Source organism: Acyrthosiphon pisum, chromosome X, assembly GCF_005508785.2.
Source record: "Acyrthosiphon pisum isolate AL4f chromosome X, pea_aphid_22Mar2018_4r6ur, whole genome shotgun sequence".
NCBI classification, from domain to species: domain Eukaryota; kingdom Metazoa; phylum Arthropoda; class Insecta; order Hemiptera; family Aphididae; genus Acyrthosiphon; species Acyrthosiphon pisum.
Genome location: NC_042493.1, coordinates 63298540 through 63321490, shown reverse-complemented (window position 1 = coordinate 63321490; position 22951 = coordinate 63298540). Strand labels below are relative to the sequence as shown.

Sequence of the window (22951 nt, the reverse complement as noted above, 5' to 3'; positions counted from 1 at the left end):
CCACTCAGAATCTAAAACGTTTAAAAGACTACGATTTAACACGATTAAAGATGATCGGCCTACCATTTATTACTGGTTTTTTTCATATAATTTGTATTTTATTTTTTGTACATAATACAAATATATAATATAATATAAAACAGTCTGAATAGTCATGACCAATTATATAAAAAATGTTATTGAGTTTAAATATCATTTAGTATTTCTAATTTGGTAATATAATTATAATTTACAGCACCAAGTACATAATGCTTCGTTGTTACTAGCTAACCTGTAAATTGAAAAAACGTTGAATATTTTTGCTTGTTTACCAATATACTATTTAGAAAATTTTTAATTTATTTTTAATTATAAAATAACGTTTGAATCTCATCAAACCTTATAACATTATATATCGTACTTATATCGAGATACGTGTTATATACAGAGTGTAATAGGAAGACCTAACAGATGAAAAAACTTCGATACAATCAATTTTTAAATTTTTTTTTTTTAAATATATATAATTTATAGTCTTATGCGCTACATGAATATTATAAAAAAAATTATTTTTATTTTTAATACTAAAAATAGTTTTAGAGTTATTTAGTTTTATATGTAGGTACTATAAAAATAATTATTCCACGATAAAAGATAGGTGTAAAATATATGGAAGTTATGATGATTTGAAAATTATAGTAATCATTATTTATTATTCATCTAATAACATTTTATAATTCGTATAATATTCTGAGTATAATAACTAATAAGTAATAAAGCATAAAGTACACCTAATTTATATTTTTGTAAAACTGTTTTTAAGGAAGTAGTCCTGACTTCTGAGTAGTTAGTATAGATACATACATTTTAATAACTGTGGTTCTACTCGTCAGAAATTTAATTTAGGTACAACAATGTTATAAAAAATCATTTGCTTCACATTTTTCAGCAAATTAAGTAAAATAAATTTTTATCTCCACAGGACACTATTTAAGTGGTATAAAAATTATTTTAAAATATGTTCCTAATGGTGTAGGTACTTAAATATTCAAAAAATTAGAAATTGAATAAATTCACTAGCTAGTACTACACAAACAAATGTGCGCATGCTTGGTGAATCAACATATCTATAAACATAAAGTAGTAGGCTGAATGTTTTCATAAGAGATACCCCGTCGTGTTACATCATTAAGATTTATATACCTACTTATTATAAATGTATAATAAAAAGTAATAAGAAAAAGTTATTAAAAAGTTGATCAAATAATAGCTATTTAGGCATTGAATTCGCACTCACGGGGAACTAAAATGTATAAATGTAAATCAATACTTACTGGAGATAATGTCGTGTCGTCGGGTCCGTGTTTTAACTTATCTTTGTACACAGAAGTCTTAGTTACACCGGTAGAGCTAGCGCTTTTCGACAGCCTATCCAGACCTGTGCTGGATAATATTTTCTGATAAAATTTTATATCCTTTTCTTTTCCTTTTTTTTCTGCCTTATAGTGATCGGAGTCTATGTCTTTCGATAAGTCTTTAATGGATTGCATACTTCTTTGGTCAGATTTTGTAGTCTTTCTATGATAATAATCTGCAGTATAATTTGTTGTTCCAGATACATTATCAGGTGAAGTCGGTGGGCTGGATATGGAACTACTGTCTGACGATACCGTAGCTAACATACGATGATAATTTGTTGTAGAACCTAAAATTCAATAATCTCAATATTTCGCAGTTCCACAATTGATAAAAAATATAAGATATATTATATACATAACTTATATAAATTAAAAAATATAATACATTAATTAGTAGCGATTTTGATCTGTATTTAGCAGGTAGATAATAATAAATTATAATTTACGTATATTGCTGATATTGACTATAAACTAATTTATTATTATCATAGTGTATACAGTATACACTATACAGTATTACTGTACATTATTAATTTTGATTCTAGCAGATGTATATAATAATTATAAAAGCCTAAAAAATAATCTTCTAAAAAAATAACATCGTTATCCAATAGCTTTTTAATTGTTAGCGTTTGCTTTAAATTAATAAACTTATGTTTTTAAAATTGTACGTCAAAAATTTAAATTGAATAAAAATAATGTATATAATATACACCTATAACACATACCTATTTATTCGTTACGTGAAATTAGTTTTTAGACGATTAGTTGCACAATTTCGGTAGAACAATTTTTTCATAATTTAATTAATTGAATGCAACAATGCATATTATATTATAATATAATAACAATATTAATAACTTACTATTAGTTTGTCTGCTCTCGTCTTCAATAAATGGTATATCGGTGTCCTCTACATTCAATGGGTATGACGAATTAGGTAGTTGTTTAATTGGCACGGGTATCATTAAACTCGCAGTTATAACGCCGTCATAATCATTTACCTAAACAAAATCGATAATATTGAAAGAATATTGAAATTTTACTATCCTGAGTGAATAAATAAAAACCAATTACCATTTCCTATTCCTACTGAATCTGAATGTCTTATTACACCTATATTAGGTATGTATGTGTCGGAGAAAATACATATAATGTATTATGTAGAGGGTAGGCACGGCTTAAGGGGATTCGATACCGTGATTTTCTGTTTTTGTCTAACATACGCGTGACATAGTATTTTAGACATGTTTTTTGCCAAACATACCACTTGATCTAATGAAGCGATAAAAATGCTAAAAACAAATTTGTATTAGTTGTCAAGTCTACTTGAAATCGATTTTCCCACATATTTCATTTTTTGATTTCAATACTTCTCCGAAAATTTAAATATAACAATTTTTAAATAGTTTATTTTAATATGACATTTTTAGTAATTTGGGAGATAATATCAAAAATGTGGGAAAGTCAATTTCAAGTAGACTTGACGATAAATTCAAATCGGTTTTCAGAATATTATTATCGCTTTTTTAGATCAATTGCTATGTTTGGCAAAAAACGCGTCTAAAATACTATGCCACGCGTGCGTGTTAGACAAAGACAGAAAATTATGGTATTGAATCCCCTTAAAGTGGGAAAAATTCGGGGTATATAAGTCTTCATATAATTTTAAGCGTTCCATACATAATTGTATGTGTAACGTCTAATTTGTATGACGTAATGTATAAACAGTGATTGTGTAAGCATACTCATCCTACTTATAACCCTGAATAATATTCAAATTTGTAATTTATTTTATGTAAAATTTAAATTAAAGGTAATACAAAATTTTTAAAAGGGACGCTTTTTAACAGGGGTCTGAGCCCCCTTCGTCGGCCACGATGTTACATATTATGTCGTTTCTAACTTTAAAGCAAACATTTAAATAAATAATTAAGGTTATTTAGTTATCATTTATTAGTTATTAGTTATTACTCAGGTATTTGAATTGCTTACATAGCTATATATATATGCAAAATATGCAGCTAGCAAGCACTATGTAATCGGTTAAGTTGGTTTTTTTTATTGAATTTGTATTAAAAAATAAATAATTATCATTTATCAATTACCGTATTATCTTGCTATAATTTATCTTTTTAAACATTTTTTTAGGGCAGAATTAGTGCTGAAAAAGCAGCTTTATAGATGGGTACAAAATCTGGTAGATATTATTGTTATTATGATTTTTCTACGTTACCGGTAATTTTCTCTCTTCTCTATTGAAAAATCGCAATTAAGTAAAGTTAAAATCGTATTTAATTAATATCGGCAATATAAGCGTAGTATTAACTGAGCTCTGCTCAGAATAATTGTGTTTTGAATGCACTGATTCAGTGCTTTCAAATTTAATACTTCAGAAATAGGTACTTTTTACTATCCTGCACTCATTCATCAGTATTTTTCATTTAAGCTGACCATAAACATAAGTAATATATATATTTTATTGGTGGATATAAATATACGTAATTAAAATATTCTAATTTCCATTGGTTTTAATACAACTTACTTGGTTTCCGTTGGCATGTATTTGATTACTTGACATTTTTTCAGGCTTTTTACTCATTTGCATGCGTTCAAATACTGGGTAAGTAAATGCTTCAACATCGTCCGGAAAAAAAGCCGTCACTCCTTTACTCCGGCTTCTTCTGGTTTCTCTTTCTCTAGGCCTAAAATGTACCACATGTTTATACAAAACTATACAAAAATACAGAAATGCAGAAAAATGTATAGATTTTTTTTGCAAAATATCAACGGATGAACTAAAATTATGTTTTTAAAATGCAGCTTACTTATATCTATAATCTTCATTATCGTCCGATCCACCTATTCCGGAATTTTGGTGTGTAAATTCTCCTCTTGTCCAAATTTTTTTTTCCTGACTTTCCAAATGTTTTGATGACTCAAGTTCTGGAGAAACACTTGTTCCAGTTTTATCTTGTACATTTAACAAAGTTTCTTTTGACTCTTGAGTGGATCCATTTCTAACAATAAAAATAATTGTAAATACAAAACGATTTAATTTCATAACTACCTACATATATTTAACACAAAATTTAAAGACATACATTCCACGGTGTTTTAAAGTTTAATATTGCAGTATATAAGTTATAATAATAAAAAAAATCAGAAATTCACCGCTTAAAATAATTCAGTTCACCGTGAAACTGTTGGTCTATTTTTAAATGAATGCTTAGTGTTAGTATTACATGTTAAATAAAGTTATTTAAAGTAGCAAAGCATATGTTTAAATTCCACTTATTGTGGCATACCATCATTATTACTTATTGTAATAAAGATTATATTTATGTTTCTGCTAATTACAATAAGATTAAAAATTATTTTATTAATTATAAACTTATGTTAATGCAAAGAATTGTAAGTCATAAAAAATCCTTATGCCTAGTCTGTTATTTTTTTTTATATTATTAATCTTAAAATGACTGTTATTTAACTTTATTTATAAGTTGTATATTATATTTATCTGTAAGTATATGAAAATTTTAGTACGTAATATAACGATACAGTTTTTATTGTTATACTTTATTATCTCAAATTTAACCCTAGTAATTTATTAAAATTAGTATGAAAACTGTTTGCTAAATGTGTGTATTCTGAACAGTGGCACGGATCAACGTTGCCCAACTTGTTGGATTGAACTGGGTACATTTATTGTAGATGTGTAATTATAGGTACATAATACCTATATATTAGTCTATTTAAACAGAATACAATTTTGTTTATTCATTCATTATTAGTTGATAGTTATCCGTGTCAGTTATCAGCTTAAATTAGTTGTGTGTTTCTCAACTCTTCGAGAATTATAACTACTAGTAGTTAGTTAAATTGTTAAGGAAAAATGGTTTGGTGCCACTGACTGAATATAATAGCTAATTTCCTATAAATACAAACTATTAAAAAACGATTGTTAGACTTTAAAATTTGCTCTACTTCACATCTGTTTAATTTTTTCTCAATCATATTTTTTATCGATCATCAAATTAGATTAGTGCGTGTCAGTATTTATACCTACACGAAACATAATATACACGTTTAATGAACGCATCAACTAATGAGCAATGTAACTTAATATAAATAAAACATTTTAAAAATAAACAAAAATTAAATTTTACTGTTCAAATTACTTATTTTTTTTTTAGTATCTTAAACAATAACGCACACAACAGTATTAAAATTACTGGATAGTTTTCTCGACGTTCGAAAATCGTAATCTCATCACATTGTCTAGACCTTCTGGGTTTGTATCAAGCATATGGACATATACTTCATCGAGGAGGTCAGCTGGTACCTTAAAAAACATTTTATTTAAATAAATAATAATACGCAATACTAGTTCAAATTTGTCATTTCTGTCTTACATATGTACGTACCACATTATTATAGTATTTTTTCTTTATAATTCACTTATAAAGTAAAGTTAAATATTTTCTAATTTACAGATAATATTATTAATGTCTAAAATTACCCAATGACCAATGGGGTGTTTTTTTTCTAAATTTCATAAAGTATTTGGTATAATTATTTATAATCAAGAGGACGCTTCACAGATATTTGTTGTCTCCGTCTTACAAGTGCATAACATAGCAAATTTAAGCTCAGTAGATCACGTTAAAAATTATGAAACTTGATGTTAAGAACATTATCTGTGTTTGTATGTGGGTTATTTACGATAGTTATTTTTTTTTTACCAAGTTATGCTTATATAATAAAGTGTAAATTAAAAATGTTCATAACTCACCTAAAAACTGAATTATCGTAATAAACCGAAACATAAACACAGATAATGTTCTTATCATCAAGTTTCATAATACGTCAATTCACTCAAATGTTTAAACTAACTGTGCTAAATGCGATCTACTGAGCGTAAATTTGCTATGTTACGCACTTGTAAGATGGAGACAGCAAATATCTGTGTAGTGTCCTCATAATAATTATATAATAATAAAAAATCATATTAAAAAATGTGTAACAACAGAATCTTAAGATATGTGAAATATAATACCTAATTATAGTTATAACTATTTTATTTTTTCCGAATTCTCATGTTGATTACCTATTTGTTTACTTATAGTGAGTATTATGTAGTATTGGGCTATCACCCGTTAAGTATTTAAATAAATAAATTATATTTACTATTAATGTAATTTTATTGTTTTTGAATTATTTTAAATTAGGTAAGTATACCTACTTGTTTCATTATAAATGGAGGAAATATCGAACTTTAAATAGATATTTCCTTATAAAATCAATGGTTGTTCTTATATTAAAAATTTGAATACATATTAAATGATGTAATAATTGCACCCAGTGATAATATTAAAAATGCTATTGCCTATACATTTTAGAATTCTGAATAATTTCATAATGAAATATTAAATTTACCTATGTATTGCAATGTAAGAATATAACTTAAGTTAATATTATAATATTATTAAACTAATAATATATTTGTTTTAATAGACAATAGTGTATAATGTACCTATGTGTCACAACTAAATGTATAGACACAATAATATAAAGTTATATCTACATTCTATACAAAATCTTAAAATTCTGCTAATGGTATTTGTAAATTATCATAGAAAATTGATTAAGTATAGTTAAAATATAATATATATATATTGTATATTTCACTGTACCTTAAATAAATATTCGTAATTTACAATTAGAGCTGTAACTACGTCAATTGCTAATCTTCTTTCCATCGTCATTTCTTCACTTAAATCATTGGAACTAAGTTCTTTAATAGGTTTATGAAGGATGTTTGGTGCAAATAGCGTAGCTAAGTTACTTGCATCCATTTTATTACCTTCTACTAAATGACCTAAAACAAAGTTAATCTATTGTTAGAAATAAAAAACGATTTTCTTAACTTTTTAAATCATTGAATAAAAAATATGTGAAGTTTTCAGACCGAGTAAATAAGAGCTAATAATTCTATTAAGGCAATTAAAGCGAACAATTTTCAAGATTCGTGACTATAATATATAGGCACGCAGTTTATTTTAAGATTATTTTTTTTTATTTGTAGCTTGGTATTTGTTCTAGATGTATCTATATTAATTTTTACAGTAATTGGTCAATGGTAATCAATAATGTTGAATATAAATATTTATAGGTATACGTTGTGTCGATGAATATTTTTATAGTTTAGCTGCATCAATCCAGTTAATGTTTTCTTGGTTATTAAAAATGTCGAAATTGAATACATTTTTAGATACTGTTATTATACTTAAATATAAATATTAATATTAATACTTAATTATTATCTGCGTAAATATTTTAAAAAGTTATAAATTAATTATTAAAAGTTTATTAAATATAAACATAAATATTACAGAAAAAATAAAATAATCTATATAATATATAATATTATTATACTTTACTGTAGGTAAGTACATAGTTTATTATTGTTTTAAAAGCATATCTTACCATTTATATTTTTTGAATCTTCTGAAAATTTTGCCATATTACTCAAAAACATAAGTAGTGCGTAGAGTGTATTACGATTTGCCACAGGCAACAATTGTATAAGATGTTTAATTGCATCCAGTTGCAAATGCCTGTTACGTATTTCTAAAAAAAAAAAAAAAAATGCCAAGTAATGATTACTCGTTAAAGTATACATAAATGTATTTTGTTTATATGAATATACATACTCTGAGTTTGTATGAAACATTGATAAAGATCGTTACAGAGTAATGCATCAGGTAATGCTCGAAAATATTCTTTTAATAAAGTAGCTACATCGTGTACGTGATCTTCATTTTTTGATAATGTTTCTTCTAACGTTTTCCCATGATCGAAATCTTCTCGAAGCTTTAAGAACATTTTATAATGAAAATAAAAATAAATTTATCACGAGGACGTCGTACCCGCAATCCTCATATTGTGTTGTTTCCGTCTTAGTGACGCATAACTTACCAAAATATACGATCTGTAGCTCACATTATTGTGTTTTGTTAGCTTAAATTTACCTATTATGAAATTTAAAGGTAAAAACATTATGTGCTGCGTGTTCTTTCGTTGATTTTCACGATATTTAAATTTTTAAGCGTGTTATAAGCATTTTTACATATTAATATTTTTCATACGTACTCATAACTAAATTACTTGCTTAAAAAAATATATATATCATAGAAATCCAACACAGAACACAGCTGATAATAATTTATACTGATAGGTTAATCCACTCTAATTACACAAAATTAGATTTTACATCTTGGTATGTAGAGCCAGTAAGACGGAGACAACACATGTGGGTACGACGTCTTCTCAAATATTCAAATTCTATATTTTCACTAGGTAATGAATAAGGATTTAGAACTATTGACTATTGCGTTTGTAAAAATTGTTAAATACGGCCCACAGTCTATACTATCATAATTTTTATAAGTAAAATATACCTGTCTTAAACGTTTTTTCGAACTACTTATCCGGAATACTCCAACTTTGTGAAGCCCATATGTTTCTAAGTAGTTCAGGCATGAAGTGACAAAACTAGGAACTCCATTTTTGTTTGATTTAATGTCATTATCATTATCATCAGATAAAATATCTGAACTAGAACTTGTGAAAGTCTTAATCAACTCACTGACAGGTGTGCTTGATGTAGAGTCACAGGAATGTGATCGCTAGAAAGAAAATATTATGTAATGTGGAAAATACAATAACATCATAATATAATTTACTAACTCACGTATAACAATACAAAAAGGATATATTCAAGCCATAATTTTTTTAATTTCAAATCAAGTTTAGTTAATTTTACAAATTTACCTCACTAGAATCTTTGGGAACTTCAATATAACTTGAAAAACTGCTTCTCCCTCGTGGGGATTTCGGCACATATTGAGCCTCGGTTGGAACCTTTAAGTGAGATCTTGATGACCGCTCTTGTTCTAAGCAATCGTTTAACGATACGCCAAATATTGTGTGTGGATAAAGACTTTCTAAAAATAAGATATAATATTGATTATAACGCGGATTTTGAAATAAATGTTAACCTTAGGATGCTCACATTTATTATCAACACTCACGAAATTTATTTTTTCGTTTCAAACGAAATCGAGTTTCGAAAATATTTAATATAATTTTATCTCTATTATAAAAACGTTTATATTATACTGCTATGACTATAATAATATGCTATGTATTTGTAACTTTTTTTCGTGGCAGAACAATTTACAGTTTCGATATTGTACACTCTTGAAAAAACTACAGTAAGTAACGCACATATTGTTATTTTTTTCTATTATTAGTACTTTATAAAAATCAAGTCTTTTTCATATCATAAGATACCTCTTAAATATATATATATTATTACAATTGAATAGCTAAAACCATTACGAAAAATTGAATTAAAATCAATTTGACTAATTCAAAATGACTAATTATAAATAACATACCTATATTATGCAGGTATTAAATATGTAATTTAATATAGGTAACAGTGATTTCGTTGTAATTTGTAACTATAAGAATGTTATTTACATAAAAAATTGTTATTAAAAAATTTTGAGATAAATTACAATTTAGATACAAGTATACAATATATAATGTAGTACCTATGTATATATATATATTTAGTATTTAAAATCACTGGGCTTAAAATGACACATTTATAAAAAAAATAAAGTTTTTTATTCATGAAATTAATAAATATTATTTTTACCATAGTACTATGGAAAACCCCATAATTTATTAGTTTTAATTATAAATAATAATTAACTTGTAAGTTGTAACCTGCGTAGGTATTACCCTATTACGTTTTGTGATAAGTTAACAAAATTGTGGAATCAAATTTGCAAAATTGCGTACAAACAATTTGCGTCAAATGTTCCAACTTCAAAATTAAAATTGATAAAATAAAAGTCTAAGTAAAGTTAACAAGAGACTAAATAATTGATAGAATTAAAAATATGTATAACAATATTATTATTGTACCTAAAATAGTAAAATGGCATTTTTTTTCTCCACTTAAGAGTCTATAATATTACGGTGTTTCAGAACTATATTTAATATTTAGATACCTAGATTGTAGCTTAATATAAACAATTATTTTCTAAATTTTGATATAAAATGGTATAATTTTGATTTAAAATATACTCTGATTATATTAAGTGGTTTCTATAGTTTTTATTTCTTATTTAATGAAATATTTTGTTCATATTTATATATTTTTAACATTTTACCTATTGTTATAATTATATCTTCAATGAAAATAACGATATTTGAAGATATAAATTTAAAAAAATTTCTAAAAATAGATAAGTTCTAAAGTGCAAATTATTTATTTATAATTTGGTGGTAAATATCAATTTAGGAGAGAACAGAATATATATAAATACATATAATTATATATACACCATACAACAGCCAACTTTTAATTATTTAACACCTCATTAAATATTATCATAATTATGTTCATAAAAATTTGATTTAAAAAACGTTCTTCAGGACTTGTGTGAATATTTAGCCGTGAACAATGTTAAAAAATTAAATTGAGAACTTTTTATTTTTGTTTACAAACATAAAATCTTAAAAAGTATTTATACATTGTGTACGAATCGTGTATATAAAACAAAACGATTAAAAAATAATAATTTTAATGTACGTTCTTCACAGCACATGTGTAAACATTTAAAAAAAAAAATTGTAACTATTACTTTTCTAATTAAAAGATGCATTTATATATTATTATAATATTATATTTAAAAAAAAAATTGTAATTTATATATTTTTGATTATTAGTTTTTAATTTATTTTCCATAATATATGTACCTACATGCAAAGAAAACATACATTTAATACAGCAGTATCGCTGAACAAATAACCTGGCAGTATCCAAATGTTTTGAAATTGTCCACACATTATAGTCAGATCCCTAATGACATTTCTTTAGTCTAAGCATGTCAATACATAAGTCAAAACGTCAAAATAGTCATATCTGACTGGCGCACGTCATTTTTTCCCATATAATACAACTAAAACTTTTCTTATGTTTAGGACTTCAAGTGATAGCAATTCGGAGCTGTTTGTTTGATTCTGCTTCTCTGAGTTTTTTTTTTATAGTTAGAAATTGAAGACATTGAAATATGTAATATCGTTTATAAAAATTAAAATTTCAAAAAGAAAAAAAAATAATATTGTTATTTGTAGCAATAACGAAAGAAAAAATCTCGTAATTTGTCTTATGTTTATAATGTAACTTAACCCCCCAAACATAAAAAATATAAAACAAATGTCATTAAATATATTACTACTGTTAACTGTTGGTATAATAAATTAATATTACGGTGTATAGCAGCATATTAAAATGTATAGGAAACGATGACCACACAAGCACGCTAACGACATTATACACTCCACAGACAAAAATAAAATGATGTAGAATAAAAAAAATAGTTTATTAATAGGTATAATCACTAGCAGAAAAACAAACAAAATAAAATAACAACGGCAATGATATATTATTTGTCGAGCAGTATACACTAATACATATTATGTTCAACTTATAGTGTTCGTAGGAATTATTACGATTTACGAAAACAACGAAAATAATATAAAATACTGTATGGTTTTCTACAACAATATTTTCCCTCTAATACAAGTAATAAATTGTGGTGCTTTGCATAAAAATGTTTGAATGTCGTGAAAGCATTAACGAGATGATTGAATGAATTTGTGCTTTATAATATTACAAACACCTAAAGTTGATAATATTACCTAAAAATAGTTTTGTTTTCAATTATTTGATAGATTAATATATTAGGTATTAATGTATTATTTAGATGTAAAGGACATGGGTAATACACTAACACTACTTATAATTTTAATTTGAAGTGTTAAAATATTCTATTGGATTTGGTTATATAAATTATAATGTTTAATCCAGTAAGTATATAATTATAAAAATATTACGTCAATTTATTAAACTAGGCAACTACCTATTATAGAAACAAGAACCATGAGTACTTTTCCGTCTTTTTACGATTGAATCATTTATGTTAAAATATGTAAATTAGTGGTACTTACTACTTGCGTAATTGTGTGTGACTTTAATTGTTTTATAATCAATTGAGACTTAATATAAATAATATGAAAATATCATATTTAAGTGGACAAGCTATAATAAGGACACCTTAAAGATGATATAATTAATTATGCTTCTGCTTTAAATAAGAATAAATGATACTTTAAAATTCTTTTATTTTGTTTGTTATGATTGTTATTTGTTGCATATTTTTTAGTTGTATAACTGCGCGTGTGGGCGTTTGGAGATGTTCAGATGTCATAAATCATTTTGATGTTCATACAATTTGAGATCGTTTAAGAACATATACAAACACACTTAAGTATACAACGATGATTACTTATTTACATGTAAAAATAATTTCTGACGTAAAACAAGTTTTATTTTTTTATTTTTTAAAGTTAGTATTTTAAAAGGTAACAACAATTAGTTACCTACCTAATAACATATTAGATACTATTGGTGGTAAGCAAATTGTAGTTGAATATAAGTATACAGATTTTATTTCCAAAAATATTTCAATGTGCTTTATTTTAATATATTGGTTATAGAATAATATTAGAGTATATAGTTGTAGGTATACGGTGATTCATTTAACGTTAGACACTAATTATTGAAACGGTGCGTCCGGTTGGACGACCCGCGTCGTAAATAAAGAACAACGATTGTCTTTTTGGTTTTCAAGTCTCTCTCTATTGCTATGTAAAGGTATAAGTATATTTACAATATTGGGACGAGTATAGCGTCGATTTGTGCCGACCAGATTTAACTAAGTGGGTCGGCACAATCGGTGGTGCTTGGGTACTGGTCGGGTAACTGCCGGACTCTATCTTTATAACGGATTACGGTTTATAAAATATATAGTTGGCCGGAGAGACGGCCGTCGTCAGTGCAAACTTAGGTTAAGCGGCACCCCGACGACGAACGTGGCTGACTGGTACTGACGGTGTCGGCGGTTTGTACCGGTCTCACGTCCGGGAGCGGTGAGGTCGTCGGTATTCGCCGGTCGAACAGTGATTGCGGTCGATGATCGGCGTATCGTCGGTGGTTGGACGCACTTACAGCCGGGAAGCGGCGTGTTCGTCGGTGGCCGGCGGCTGAACGACGCTTGCTGTCCGTGTAGCGGCGTTGTAGACGGTCTTCTATGGCGGGGCGACGCTTGCTGCCGTTGAGCGGCGTGGTCGTCGGCTGGGCGATTCTTGTTACCGTGGAGCGGTAAGGTTGTCGGCGGCTTGTATTTCTGGTCTTGGTCCTTCTTCTGTCGGAACGTTTTTGGTAGATGTTGACAGTATGAAGGTATGGAACGGACTGACCAAGTTATCGAAACCGTCCGGTATATATACCCTTTTTGATAACTTAGTCAGTCGCTGATTGGTCCGCGCATTTGGTTATGACAGATGAAAACCACACCATCGTATTGTCGTTTGCATTTACTTGGTGCGGTTTTCATCCGTCAAACCGTTCTGTTTTAACCTATCATTTTGTTATATTGTTGTTGGCTTTAATAAAAGCCCTTTTATATTTCGTTTATTCCGTAACATTATTTCAAAAAATAATTACGTTTTTGAAAATATTTCTTTTACATAATTTATTGTAAGTCGTTAGAAATATTTTTGAATATTTTTTTTTTAAAGTTTTAACTATTTTGAATGAATACGTCATATATTTTTAATTACATATAATAAAGCATAATGTTTTCCGAAGTTAGAAATATTTTGATTCATAAAATTCAAATTTCGAACAAATAGTTTATTAGTTATAACTTTGTATTTTAAGTAGTTGAGCGGAATAGCGAACCATAACTTTGCGGAGTAGCCTTACAATACCTATAAACTTCAATGCTATGTACTACAAACTACTCATCCAAAACTCAATTTTTATGTATAGAAGTAGGTACTCCAAAAAATATAAAAATAAAAATGCATATTGTAATTAAAATAGCAAATAAGTAATAAAAAGCTGAATAAGTACTGCTCTTCTGTGCAGTAGTTGTCGAGTATACCATTGTAATGGATGTGTTATATATTTTAATTCAATCATAATCAATTAGATACGAAAAATTATTCTGAGCGGAGTATTGTGTCATCCTATAGCATACTTGTATAAATAGCCAAATGAAATAATTAAAAAAAAATAATATAAATTAAAAATATCTCATGGCTATAAATAACTTAACTTTCCAATAAACTTTTTTCTTTGTTAAGGGTAGAATAATTTGTGAAGAATCTTCTATTATTAATTTTGTCTGTAGTTATGAAAAAAAAACTTTTTGCAACCTATGCCATTGATAAATCATTTCATAGAAAAACGGTTCTAATCAGAGAGTCCGCAACTATTTCTAAGGATATTTTATAATTTATTTAAATAACTTAATTTATTTTTCTATTAGTTTAGTAGATCTAATTTTTTCCAAAAACATCGCATAATGTGTTACATAATAATTAATAATATATTTTATGACAGATATTGTATGTTGGTAATCAATTTCCAACTCCGTAGTTAATGTACCACGTACCATCGAACGGCGTGAATTGTTAATTTAAATTTTGTTAAAATATTTTGTAAATTCAAATGTATGTAGCAAATAATGATAGGTATATATTATGGTGAAAAGTTTCAAGTCCATACGATTAATATTTCCAAATTATAACAAAAACAGTAGAATTGTTATTTTTTTTCAAAATAAGAGCATCAGATATTTAGATGTCTATAAAAAAATTGTGCGTATGTATTTTCTATATTATTATTAGATTGTTGTATGAAAAACTTATAATAAAGAACATGGTATTACATTTTCTAGCCTATAATTGCTTATTGAAATTGAATATTTTATGAATTTTTAACTACAAAAATATTTGAATATTTTCGTAATTTTTACGAATACCTATTGTCGAATTTTGAACTTTAAACGCTTATAAAATTATTTGTGACCATGTATTTTTGTTTTGTATTAATTTCTTGATGACACTTTATGAGTAACTCTGTATACATTTTCAAACTTTAAAGTAAATGAACAAAAATTACTAACATAAATTAAAAAAAACTTGACAATTTCAAATGTCTCCCAATAGCTCAACAAAAGCCAAACTATTTTAAAAATGTATTTTGTTTCTTAAAAATACTAAGTATAAACATCAGGTGAACATTTCAAGTATCTACAGTTATTCATTTTTGAATTACTACAAAATCGATGTTGTCTAGTCTAAAACTGGCAAAACGTAATTGCCATTATTTTTCAAAGTACTGGGAATTTTCAATTTTTGCTCATGTAGATGTATATAGATGTAATTATTTGTTTAATATTTTCCGTTTAAAATTTATTTTTTAAACTTTTTAGATTAGTTATTGAGAACATCAAATTTGATATGAATTCAAAGATTAAAAAAAAAAATGTAAGCATAGGTAATTATTAGGTACCTATAGGTAATAGGTAGGTAAGTGCCTTGAATGAAAATTAATTTGATATGCACAAATTCGCATACAACTAAGTACATAATATTTCTGTTACCACGTCTTATCCGTAGTTCTTAATCATGTTAAATTTATTATATTTATTTTGAGTGTGAATGTTTTCATTGTCATGGTTATATTGTTTTTTTTGTAAATAACGTAAACTAGGCCGTGATGAAATTTTTAAAAATAAACAACCTAGATTTTCGTAAGATTTTTATGCTCTCCTGGATACAAAACCGTGGGATTGACAGAAGTCCGAAGGAACGTCACAGTATGCACAAGTGTACATAATGTAATGACGATTTAATATCTTGTCACAACCTATGCCAAAAAAATAGAGTTAAATTTAACTTATTTGCCTGAAAAAACACCCAGACTACGCGTGGATTTCACTGTATATATAACAAATACATTTTTTTTCAAACGTTTTTCTATTTTATTACCATCTTTGACTAAACTTCTCTGAGATATTGAGTTTTACAAAAAGAATAAACTATTATTTATTTTCTCAGTTTTGAAAAATAATCTTTAAATTAATGACGACAAACGCAATCATGGACTACCTACTTGTATAGCTGCTTAATTATTCTCGTCACTTGTGTAATTATTTTTATTAGGCAGCCTATTATAATATTACTCGGAACGTGCATGTTTCATGTTTTATGTTCTATGGCAAATTTAATTACGAATCATTCTACGGTTAGCTATAGCCTATAATATTGGGTTAATTGTCATTTAAATAATATATTTGTTTGATAAAAATATAAAACAAGTTTTGAAGTACAATTTAATTTATACATTTTATTTTACTTGGTATATTTACTTTTGGAATTAATATATAATCTCTATGGGTATTCTAGAAATGTGCAAATTGTATTCCGAAGTAGTTTTCGTGCTGTCGGGTCAATGTTTTCTGTATTGGTCATCTCAACTTGCAGTACATAATATTATAATAGTTGGAGTAAATTAGTTATTAATAACAAGGACAATTGACCTTGGCCTCGGTTTCTTCGGCAGACTATTAGGTTTAGACTATTTAGATCGTTTAATTTTTATAATAAAACATTTATTAACATTTCTTGGTCTACGCGTGGACAGAATGACCCCATCATTGTACAGAGTACGTATATTAGAGCTACAATAATATTATTATTATTCTTGGTAAAATAAATGATACGTGAGTCGCCATACGGAAATTAAATTGATGGCCACGTGATGACGATTGCATCCGATGCATAGATTATATTGTACATATTTTGTGCCATATTTCGATTCAAACTCAAGCCTATGCGTGCGCACACAAATACGTCTTATAAGTTATTAAGTATTATAATATTTAATAGGTTCTTTTTTCACTTATGCGCTTTTTTTTCAAAGAGTAATGACCTAATCAATTTCCCCTTTAAGTTCTTCAAAAATAAACCTATCCTTGGCTACAAAATATCATTAAATGGCCATGAAAGTATTTTTGTTTAAAATTTAAATGCAACAAATCGCATTCAAAACCCGATTCTAAGCAGAGTGTTATTCAATATTAAGCAATAGGTATCCAGGTAAAATGAATTAATCTCAATGTAATTAAAACGCCAAAAGAATATATATTTATATATAATTAGAATAAATACGTTGTTAAAATATATTGATATAAACATATATATATATTATTAATTTCAAGTTGTTCCAAATCCCAAATTAGATTTTATACGTGTTTAAGAAAATAACCAAAAGACAATAGGTACATGTTTTTTTTAATTAAAAAAAATCTATATATCACTTTATAAAATTATTGTTGAAAACTTTATAAGAGGGTACTACACTGTGACACAAAATTACAGTATTTTTTCTTTATTGTTTTTATGTTATAATATATATATATACTAATATATACTATATGCTATAATATATATATGTACTATACAGATCATGTTTGCAATTCCAAGAAATATACTCCAAAATTGATTTTAGACGAAAAATATATCATATAATAATAACATTAAAAACATTAAAAATTTTTTTATGTCCAACAGTCAGTATATTTTTGTCAACTTAATAAATTAGTTCAATAAACGTTTTTGAACATTACCATTTTTTTAAACTCTGTTGATTGTTTAATAATACTATATCAAGGTTATCTAGACGGTCAGCCATGACGGGTTTTGTTTTCTTTCATTTTTATATTATGTTTTTTTTTATCTTAGATCAAAATAACTAAATGATTATTTTTGGATTAACAAACGTATGGATATAAAAAGACACTAATACAAGTGTAGCATACTCTATAATAGTATCTACTTTTGTATTCCATACCTAAACAAATTATGTCAAATTCGTGTTGTTCGGTGTATAAAACTTAACAAATTATATAGGCTTACACAATAGAAGTTAATTTGTCAATATTGTTTAAAATGTATTCGTTTATCATAAATCATATAATATAATAACATAATAATACTGTCTTGGACTGAAGTGAGAACGAATGTACTTTTGCATTTTTTTCATTTTTTAAATCGTAATAGTTTTTAAATATATTTATCCAATTCATTTATTTCAAAGTTAATATAAATATTGCAGTGTTTTTCTTTATAGCTTATTACTTAATATTTTTTACAGTTGTGTGTAGGCTTAAAAGTCGTTTTAGACGATCTACAGAATACATTTGGTGGAGTTTTGAAGTACAGTTTAACTTAGGTAGGTATGCGTAGGTATAGTAATATTAAATATTGCATAGATAGTAAATCTACAAAGATATATTTAATAGGTACCAAGAAGTAATTCAGATAAAATAATTTTTATTCTTAATAAATAATTTATGTACAGTTCATAGTTGTAGTAATAGGTTAGGTTTAAGGTCCTATCTGCTATCGTTCATCCTTATTGTGTAAAATACTAATTAGTATAGTTAAAGTGTATATACACAGGCAATATTAGGCATAACCTCGAGGGTGCAAATCACTGCAAACATTTTTAAATAGGGATGGGTAGTTTGTCATATTTTTTTTTAAACAAACACTCATGGCTAAATGCCCCTCATCAGTTATCTGGTTAGTCAATGTCTGAGTTATTTTTTTAATTTAAATATGAATTTAAGTACCTATAAATATACAGGTATATATTTTGAACAAAATATATTGTGTGGTAGGTATTACGATCAGCCATCTTGGTAAAAGTTCAAATAAGGTCGCGTCGTGAATAATTAATAATTGTGTATAATTGCAAGCAAATTGTCATAGGTGACGATTTTAGTTTAGCTGCTGCTAACATTTAATGAAATTACGTTTACCTATGTACAAGTATTATACAACAATTTAAAAATTTTAACAAACTACATATTATTATGTATAATAGTTATTAGTAGCGTACGCGGGATTTTCATTTGGAATGAATTTCTATCAGACTTGTCACAAAAAATGTATATGTTCATCTGGCTTTTAACCAAAAAGAATAGTTTACACGAAATATATAGAGTATGGACGGTGGTACGGGTGGACAGTGGTGATAAAATGCACTATTATGTGTGTATTTCACAGAAAACTATGTTAAATTCTTATCATCTTATCAATTTTTAATGTTTATGGGTAGGTACCTACTTTAAAAATAGAAATACGAAAATATATTTATAAATCTTACCGTTATCATCCTTATCTTTCAAGTTGCCGGTGGTATTTGCCCTTCTTTTCAAAAGATATGGCCTTCGCTTTTTAGGACCAGCTGATAGAACATTTCCTGTAAACAAACCAAATGTAAAGTGTAAGCTACCTTAGCGTTCAAATATTCCACGAATATTAATTTTAAATAAAATGTGTTAATGTATTTTAATATTGTGTGTATATTATATTATGAAATCAGTGTATAATCATGAGAAAATTTAACAAAATACGAAAAAATAAACTAAGTAAGATCGTAAACGACAATGGTTTTAGATTATACGAAGAAGCTATAAATTGTAAAGAAAAATCCACATTGACACTTATTTAGTGCATACAGAACATAATGACATAAATTTTGTTTTGGATATGGACTTTTGCCAAATAAAAAGTAAACAAATTTTTTCGTTTCTGAAATTTTAGTCTTTGAATACCTATTTATTATTGAAATATTTCATAATTCATATTCCTAACCCAGTGTGTGTAGAACCGAAAGCATAATATTAAAATATTTTAAGTAGTAAAACCTTTTATAAATACATTCTTATTATAAGTAATAGTTTTGGCAGTTAAATAATAATTTTAAATATAATTTTTATTAATATTAAATTTTTTTTAGTAAAATTCAGTAAATATTTAATTATTATTAATAGGAACAATAATAATTAAATATTATTTAATAATGTATTACAAATTGTAAATCAAGAAACTAATATAAATTTATTTGTTTAACATTTAACATGCGATATATAAAATGGCATGAAGTGTTTCATATTGTAAAATCTGTAACTCATTATTCATTATTCACTAAATTAAAATAATTTTAGATTTTTAGTGAAGCGAAGAATATATTATTACTTTTACAATGATGATGTTATTTTTCTAAATGTTAACACTTTTTATGTTTTATATATGTTTAAGTAAAAAACAAAAATATTGAAAAAATATCCATCAATTGCAATTTTAACAGTATGACTCCATGCTACCTTTTACACGTGTTTGTGCTATTAGTTATTACTCACATATACCCTGTGCCCACCTATCCCCAATTTATATTACAAGTTAAATTTTTAATCTAAATTCGTTACTTAATTTTTTAAATATTCACATCGTTTAGCTCTGAAGGCTATTTTAATTTTGTTTAAAAAACATGAAAACGAAAATTTCTCTTTATTTAGTACCAAATAATTTTTAAAAAAATTGTTGTTTAAAAGTATTAGTTGGAAAAAAAATATACTGACAGAAACACCCACGGTATGTGTGTGACACTTGTCTATTAAACCTAATATTTTTTTTTTATTATGTTTTTGTATCTCTACAAAATAAACGTTTTAAAATGATAACTATTAAATAAATTATCATGTTAATATAATGTATAAGCTCTTAATTATGTATATACCTTTAAGCATACCTAAATATTAATTTTCAATTTTTTTTAAATGATTAAGATGGTTATATTTACCTGTTGGTATTCGTACTGGAACTCCAAGACTTATTTCCTGAAGTTTATTTAGGGACACAAGCGATAGTACTTCTTTTTCAAGATCGGTTAGGTCCAGTAGACATAAATCCTAAAATAATGACATTTTTATTTTAATTATTGTAATAATTAATGTAAAAAATAGAAAAGCTTTCATATTTACCTTTAACAGAATTGATTTTCCACTAGCGTGTAGCCATAAACAATTACCCTAAAAATTATGTCCGATAAGTGATTATTATTATATATTCATTTTATATTGAATGTTGTGGCTAACATATTAATTGTTGAATATAAATTTCATACTATCTAAAAAATTACATTTTGAATGACACTTTAACTGTGGAAAATCATATAATATAGGGTGTGTACAAGGTTACTAATAATGTGGTACTATATTTGGCACCACACGGGTTCAATCGAGAAAATAACATTTTTTAACAGCATTTAACATATAATATAATTACTTTAGCTCAAATAAGTACCTATTAAATATTGTTAAAGATATTTTGTAGTACCTACCTAAGTATAGTATGCTATAAGCCCACTTCACAAACATGGTGAGATATTATATTACATTTTTAAAATGTATTAAAGTTTAAACTTAAATTTAATTAATTAAATATTTTAAAGTTTAATTATTAGTTCAAGATTCATTACAATATTCAGTTTATGTTCTAATTTATTTACCCTTTTATACTTATTGCCGGTAATGATATAAGGACATCAAGTTGTAACTCTTTTAAATTATTTTACAATGCTTAGCCAATTATAAATATTGCCAAAAACATGTTACAGCTCTTGAGATAGTATAATATTCACCTAGACAGTTTATACGAAACATCTAATTAGTATTATTCGAGTATATTGTTTGTCAAATTTTTTTTCACGATGAGAGGGGGTCAAAATTAACCTATGAGTGATTTGTGCCAAGAATAATATTAGCTTTGGCTAAAGAAACTTCCTACTTGATGTAAAAAAATGTTTTTAACTAAATACCCCCACATTTTTCGATATTTTTCTCCTTCTTTTTTTTACAATCAAGTAGTGAATATTTTAATTTTTACAATATTTGAATGATTTAGATTATGAGTACTTAATGCATTTTCAAAATCACTAGTTTTTGGAAAAAATGCAATTTAGATTTTTTTTAACTTAACATCGAATAACCCGAATACTACTGTAGGTATATACTTTTATATTTGACACATCGTTTCGTTAGTTTCACAGTTTTGCTGAATAAATGCACATTGATACATTTTTTTCTATATAGGTAATTAAAATGTCAAAGTGTTTCACAATTGCACGGTGGGCTGCATTAAAAATGTGAATAAATTAGTAGGCAGTAAAGAATAAATCAATTATTAATTGATAGCCGATAGGTACGTTGCCTATTAACTTTAAATATTTATTATGATAACATGTAATTTTCTATCGTTTTATGGGCTATCTCCCAATATGCGGTCTACTTCCGTTTTGTGTGCTACGTAACTATAAATATGAGTATAGTATGCGGTCTATCAATGTTATGTGTTCTACCTATATAGCTGAGAATCCCGCATCATTTATATTTATTATCTATCAATTTATATGTTTTATCCTAATTTTTCATAACGATATATATTTTATCACATAGGTAACAATACAGGTTACTGGGTTAGTTGGTTTAGTGTCGTTTGTAGTAATACAACTTTTTTTAAATTTTGAGTTGAAAAAATAGTTTTTAAAATGCTAGTTAAAGAATTTTATAAAAATTTTTTAACCGAAGAATCTACTGTCAAATACCTGCAAGATTATGGGTTTACTACCTTGTGCAAAACAATGTCCACAATGTGGCAGTGAAGTAAAACAGTACCAAAGAAATGACCAAGGAAAAATAAAAGAA

The 22951-nt window shown here is 26.4% G+C and overlaps 1 protein-coding gene across 1 annotated transcript in view; it reads right to left on the bottom strand.

The window, feature by feature from the left end:
• Window positions 1-22951, bottom strand: part of LOC100163133 — a 34745-nt gene that overhangs the window by 3206 nt on the left and 8588 nt on the right. Inside the window, exons 3-15 of the mRNA XM_001943114.5 lie at window positions 21230-21277; window positions 21049-21157; window positions 19570-19665; window positions 9234-9406; window positions 8861-9088; window positions 8114-8273; window positions 7887-8030; window positions 7094-7278; window positions 5633-5742; window positions 4226-4417; window positions 3943-4102; window positions 2263-2401; window positions 1314-1684 (exon numbers count right to left, since the gene is read on the bottom strand). Coding sequence (XP_001943149.2) covers window positions 1314-1684; window positions 2263-2401; window positions 3943-4102; window positions 4226-4417; window positions 5633-5742; window positions 7094-7278; window positions 7887-8030; window positions 8114-8273; window positions 8861-9088; window positions 9234-9406; window positions 19570-19665; window positions 21049-21157; window positions 21230-21277 — 2115 coding nt within the window. The remainder of the gene's footprint in view (window positions 1-1313; window positions 1685-2262; window positions 2402-3942; window positions 4103-4225; window positions 4418-5632; window positions 5743-7093; window positions 7279-7886; window positions 8031-8113; window positions 8274-8860; window positions 9089-9233; window positions 9407-19569; window positions 19666-21048; window positions 21158-21229; window positions 21278-22951) is intronic.